Here is a 6,165-nt window from a genome sequence, read left to right as displayed (position 1 = left end):
CCGGCTATTCTGCTGGAGATATTACGATTTGAAACAATTGCAAAGTGACAATTTCATTTTTTTTTTCTTCCATAAAAGTGTCAATCAAGATCGGTTCAACCACGCAGCACCATCCACACAAGCCACATGATTGACACGGAGATCTCGGACCCACGTCAGTCGTGGCGCTGCCTCCCAGGAGCTTGAGAGAGAGAGAGAGAGAGAGAGAGAGAGAGAGAGAGAGAGAGAGAGAGAGAGAGAGAGAGAGAACGAACAAGGGCTGGAGAGCAGCGCTTCTCCTACAGAGAGGTAAGACCGGAGGAGAGTGACTTTACCAGGGACAGAGGACGGTAAACCCAACTCACTTTCTCGCCTGATTACAAATTGAGTCATATTAGTTTACATCATTTAATTGTAGATCATTAATGAATATGGTTACACCAAGTCTTTCAAGTTTAAAAACGTGTTTTTGTATAGGATTGTTTATGACCTGTAAACGTGTTTTCTAACTTTTAAAACGTTGTTGTACATGGATTTGGAAATACACGCGAGTAAAGTGACTTTGACACCAGGAAATTTTGATGCGAAGCTAAATCTTTCTAATCTGTGTAAGTAGGCTTACGTTCTGATTGTGATTTGCATTCACGATACATGCGTTAGCCGTTCACTTCTGCCTGTCAAACCTTAGAAAGCTGGACTTGGTGTCTTTAAACCGGTTTTACGCCGTTAACAGTCAAATATGCGCCTGTGGTATATTTAAGTACATTGTGTCTATCACCAGCGGTGTTTAAAACGTGTTCAAGGCGACTAATTGATGTCGTCTCTCTGTCGTCCAGATTTTAGGATGCGCCACTCGTGCGAAAAACCCTGGCACTGTCTCCAGCGCGCACATGAAGAACCGAGAGTAAACGCCACTACCCGAAACCATCAGAAACCATCATTAACCTTATCGTGGACACCTTCAACTTTTAGTTTCTCATTTTAAATCTCCGGCAACCGGGGAGGAGGGATTCAAAGGAGGAGGGGAAGGATCTCCTGTGTGAAGACAGACACCATCGGCAGACTGAATATGATGTTCACGTCTACTCCAGAAAGAAAAAGTGATGGAGGGAACCCGAGTGGAGATAAACAAAGTGCCAAATGTTTTTAAAGAACTGGATATGGAAATTCAACCCTGCCATACTAATAATAATAGTGAACCATAATTTAATGAGCTTGAAGCGTTTTCACATCAAGAAAACCAAACGGATGCACATTTTACCGAATGTTCTCTGGAGAAGATCCATCTGACAGGACTATTGTTTAATCATATATGTGCAGTAAATGGGTAAGTTAGATTGCATGGAACAGTTTGCATAATTATTACATGTTCTCTTTTTGTACCAGCCACCAAGCCTTCCTTAATTAATTAGTGGACCTGCTTTTACCTTCTCAGTGACTTGCTGGTGGTCCCTGGACGTCAGATTGGAAACTGTTACTCTAAAGACTTTTCTCTTCTTTGTTGTCTGCAAGTCGTCAGAGGCTAGGCTCCTCTCTTTTGATGTAATGGAGGGTAATCACGCTTTGACTTAACCTTTTTGTTTGTTGAACTGTGCATGACTAACTTTTTAGACTTAATGATAAATGATTAATGCATCCTGTGAGATAATATGTCCAAAAAGGAAGACAAAGACACTAAAGACAATTAGTGTCTTAAATAATTTATAACTTATTTAAAATCAGTGGATATTTGTCTTGCAATGCTCAGAGACTCTTAGTTCCTTCACAAACATGGAGAATGTGTCCATCCCTGGCGTTGCACCGCCAGTCTGCAACGATTCTGTGGACTTCTACTCCCTCACGTCAGAGAACGGCACTGACCTGAACTGCACTCCTCCCTCTGAGTTTTACTTCTACGCAGACCTGTACGTCATTTTACCGGTCATCTATTCTGTAATCTGCGCAGTTGGACTGACAGGCAACACGGCTGTCATCTATGTCATCCTCAAAGCCCCCAAGATGAAAACAGTAACCAATATGTTCATCCTGAACTTGGCCATCGCAGATGATTTGTTCACTTTGGTGCTACCGATCAACATAGCCGAACACTTGCTGCACTACTGGCCTTTTGGTGAGGTTTTGTGCAAAGTCATCCTTAGCATAGACCACTACAACATCTTCTCCAGTATCTATTTCCTGACAGTTATGAGCATTGACCGCTACCTGGTCGTTTTGGCCACGGTGAGGTCCAAGCGCATGCCTTACCGCACCTACCGAGCAGCCAAAATCATCTCATTATGTGTCTGGATACTAGTTATCCTCATCGTCATGCCTTTCACTGTATTTGCTGGCGTGTACATTAACCCAAATGATGGGAGGAAGAGCTGTGTGCTCAGCTTCCCGAGCCCCGAGAGTTTGTGGTTCAAAGCGAGCCGGATCTACACACTCATCCTGGGCTTTGCCATTCCTGTCTCAACCATCTGTATCTTATACACCATGATGCTCTATAAGCTGAGGAACATGCGGCTCAACAGCAACGCCAAGGCGCTGGACAAGGCCAAGAAGAAAGTCACTATCATGGTGTTTATCGTCTTGGCCGTCTGTTTGTTCTGCTGGACGCCGTTCCACCTCAGCACCATTGTGGCTCTGACGACGGACCTGAGGACCACACCGCTCCTGATCGGGATCTCCTATTTCATAACCAGCCTGAGCTACGCCAACTCCTGCCTCAACCCATTCCTCTACGCCTTCCTGGACGACAGCTTCAGGAAAGCCTTCAAGAAAATGTTGGAATGTAGACCGGCCTGAACGTACGATAGTACAACACATGAAACCGGTCCCAGAGGTCTAGAGAGACTTACTGAGGGAGGACAGACTGTGGTGGTAAAATTGGGTGGTTAAGATTTAGGTTTAAATCTGAATTGTCCATGTATGTGATAAACATTTGATTTGTTTGGTTTGGTAAAGCTGCACTAGGCAACTTTACACATTGTTTGCACATGCTAGCGATAGGTAGCTATCATTTATCTGTGATATATATAAAAAAAACATATAGAATAATACCTGTAAATTGCACAAATACCATCTATAAATTATTTATATTACAGTAAACCAAAGGGATAAGAGAGAAAAAACGTCATAATATTTGAGTCAATCTTCGTCAAGACAGAAGGCTGTTAAAATGAATCACATCCTGTGGGCAGAGAGCCCATTCCTCTGATGAAGGACAGGATGCTTTTTTTTTGTCACAGCTGGACTGTTCTATAGTGTTTCACAATTTGCCTCGTGCAGCCTCTCCGAGAGCACAGTGTAACAAAAAATTGTATTTTAAGTTGACAGAAATGGGCAATATTGCTTGCAATAGGGAATGATTATGGTTGACATACAGGACCATAATGGCTGCCCCCCCCCCCCTCAAAAAAAACAACAACAACAAAAGCTTGTTGTACAGTAACTATCAGCATAATTTACCATAATTGTGGCCAAAGAACTGGCCATTAAATGGGATTGTTTTCCAGTTTCCAAAATGTCAGACCTTTAACAGTAAAAAAAAGAAAAAAAAAGACGTGATGGGTCACTGCAAGCAGTCGTAACCTTGGTCGTAACTGAAGGCCGAGGAGTGCCTCTGAGCGGTGGAACATCTGCTGTGTGGAGAAAGTTCAACACACCATCATTGATTTGCATGCTGTCAATCAAATTAACCTCATGAGAATAGTCAGGGTTGGAGTTTGACAGGATGCATGCATGAGGATTACAGGTGTTTGTCATGACACAAACGGGAGGAGAAAATAGTCCCTTTGAAAAATCAAAAAAAGTGGGATGACTTGATAAATGCCAACACTTGATCTGCCTTCAAATGATTCTGTATTATAAGCTAAATCATCTCAAAGGAACCAAATGATACACTTTGTGGATTACTTTTAGAGTTCTGTTTTTTGGGTAAGGCTACGGAGTTTCATTTGCAAAGTATGACCTGAACAATTGAAAGGTTGACACGTGGATGAACTCTTTGAATGATGGGCATTGTTTGGATGAAAAAGTATGTTTTTCCAGAATGTATATGTACTACTTAAGAAATGAAAACCCTGACAACAGTACTGTATGTCTGATATCAGACAGGCATGGGACAGGAGGGCTATGTCAAATGAAATCTGTGATTCTTGTCACGTTGTCATTTTGTGTGACCGTTGGTCGCCCCCTGTTGTCAACATGGCGATGTTACCTGAAAATGCAGCCAGAGCCATTTACGGAGTGTGCATAGACGCTGCTGAGGGGAGTTACACAGTTTTGCACTGCTTATGACAGTGTCTGCATAAATATCATGTACAATTTTTCTTTTCACTTGGACATGGACATTTGTGAATCGTAACTTTTGGTATCTGACTTAAACCTCATGCTGAAGTTAATTCTCAGTTCTATATTTTTTAGAAATATATACAATCCAATGAGATTCACAGTCATACCGTGCAAATTGAGCAACTATCTCCATTTAGCGTTCTTAAATTACAATTCAGAGTTTGTCTTGCACTGTTAAAATCATGAAAACAGAGAGGAATAGAAACAGATGGGGCTTATTTTAGGCTTGTTTTTGAGATTTGCAACTGTTGGTCATCATGCTATGTAATGTGTTTTGAGCTTTCTACAGGTTTTCAAAAGTTGCACACAAAATAATGTCAGGCTCAAATTTACAGGAGGGTTATAAAAGTAAACCGAGAGGTAAAAACGGTTCTGGACCAGCTTCAGAGCCCCAAGATTTATTTAAGAATTGACCAACTAAGATGTAATCAAATAACTTTTTCCACTGTTGCTCTCGACAGTGGAAGACCCTAAATGTGAACACATTTCTTTAATGACAATTGAAAACACTTCATATGAATGATACCAACATCTAATTAGCAGTAACAAACACTACATTGTGGTTACCTGCTAGCCATGTAAACTCTTGATTTCAACTTTACTTTTAACATCATTTTCTTAAAATCATAAAAGACAGTTTCTGCTTGTTCCAACACTGCACTGATTGTATGTGATAATGTTTTTAAGGCTGTGCCATTCCATCTAAGATAAATACTGTGAGAAAAAAGTAACCTATACATTTGTTTTTTTTGGTAATTTTAGATCTCTACTAGATTAAAAAGAAGCGTTCTGAAGCTTGACCAAACAGTGTTGCATGACTTAACAGTGCAGAATATTACAGTGTGATTACACTGTAATAATTTTACCGCTAAGCTCTATATATATATATATATATGTTGTAAATCATGACACACAATGCCCATGTAACTCTTTTCCCCTTCTGGTGGCTATAAAATGAGCAAACAGCACTTCCAGCAGCTTAACAAGTGCGCGATAAAAATCAGCTTCTAAAAATGCTTCGTCTGTATGGCTCTGACTGCAACGACAGAAACTATTCTATGTCCTGCTGTAAATAGGTCACTCTTTTCTGCCATTTAACTGTACAGTCATAGCAGTGTGTAGTCAAACATTCTTCATGATAAAATGTGTGACACAATTGAGAAACTATATAAAATGGAATTTGATTCAGAATCATTGTCTTTTATGCAGCCTGTAATTTAGAAGCCTTTCATTTATTTGTGTATCTTACAAAATCTTTTCTGTCATTCTGGTAATGAATAAATAAATAAATAAATATATAATATAATGTTTACATGTATTTGGTGGAGGAACCTAGCGTGTAACGTTACACCAGCCATAAATTGCGAGCATACAAGTCACTAGATGCTGATCTTATCTGTGATCACGTACAGAAGGTCAAATACCATGTTATAGACTAGATAGACTTTTGAGTTTATAGAGTTTTATAAATGGCCGCTACGGCCACTACGAACACAAGAATAGCATTAAGTTACCACACACAACCACAGAGGTATTCAGCTGAAATGGACCAGTTACTCACAGTCACTCGTTAAACTAACACATTCAGACATTTTGAAGCAATTGTAATTTGTGTTTTGAGCTTGCTAACTTGTCTGGATGGCTCGGGAAAAACTTCTGTTACCAACATGAACAAGCATATTTCCGATGACATCTGCAGTAAAAGGATCAGTAAGTTTTCTTTCCCACTGGTATTTCTTTACATTTTAGAGTCAAAGTCGCTTTTTTTGACGGATACAATAAATGGGCAGAAGGTTTTCTTGATATCTATGCTCACACATTTTTACAGTGCTGACGTACATTAAAAAAAAA

General features: G+C 40.1%; 1 protein-coding gene across 3 annotated transcripts; it reads left to right on the top strand.

Annotated features, from left to right (window-relative positions):
* The first annotated feature begins 244 nt into the window (after nucleotides 1-244).
* On the top strand, nucleotides 245-5,886 carry npbwr2b (neuropeptides B/W receptor 2b). 3 transcript variants are annotated; one of them, XM_068733598.1, is made up of 3 exons: nucleotides 276-329; nucleotides 816-1,306; nucleotides 1,415-5,886. In XM_068733598.1, the coding sequence occupies exon 3, from the start codon at nucleotides 1,750-1,752 to the stop codon at nucleotides 2,764-2,766; it is 1,017 nt and encodes a 338-aa protein (XP_068589699.1). In that variant the 5' UTR covers nucleotides 276-329; nucleotides 816-1,306; nucleotides 1,415-1,749; the 3' UTR covers nucleotides 2,767-5,886. The 3 variants fall into 3 exon arrangements, with proteins under 3 accessions (XP_068589700.1, XP_068589699.1, XP_068589698.1); XM_068733599.1 differs by having other exon boundaries at nucleotides 245-288; nucleotides 816-5,886; XM_068733597.1 differs by having other exon boundaries at nucleotides 816-5,886.
* The last annotated feature ends 279 nt before the right edge of the window (nucleotides 5,887-6,165 follow it).

This window comes from Cebidichthys violaceus, unplaced genomic scaffold (assembly GCF_023349555.1).
Source record: "Cebidichthys violaceus isolate CVI_PGR_0920_01 unplaced genomic scaffold, fCebVio1.0.p SCAF_6, whole genome shotgun sequence".
In the NCBI taxonomy this organism is placed as follows: Eukaryota; Metazoa; Chordata; class Actinopteri; order Perciformes; family Stichaeidae; genus Cebidichthys; species Cebidichthys violaceus.
This window is presented reverse-complemented; position numbering and strand designations above follow the sequence as displayed.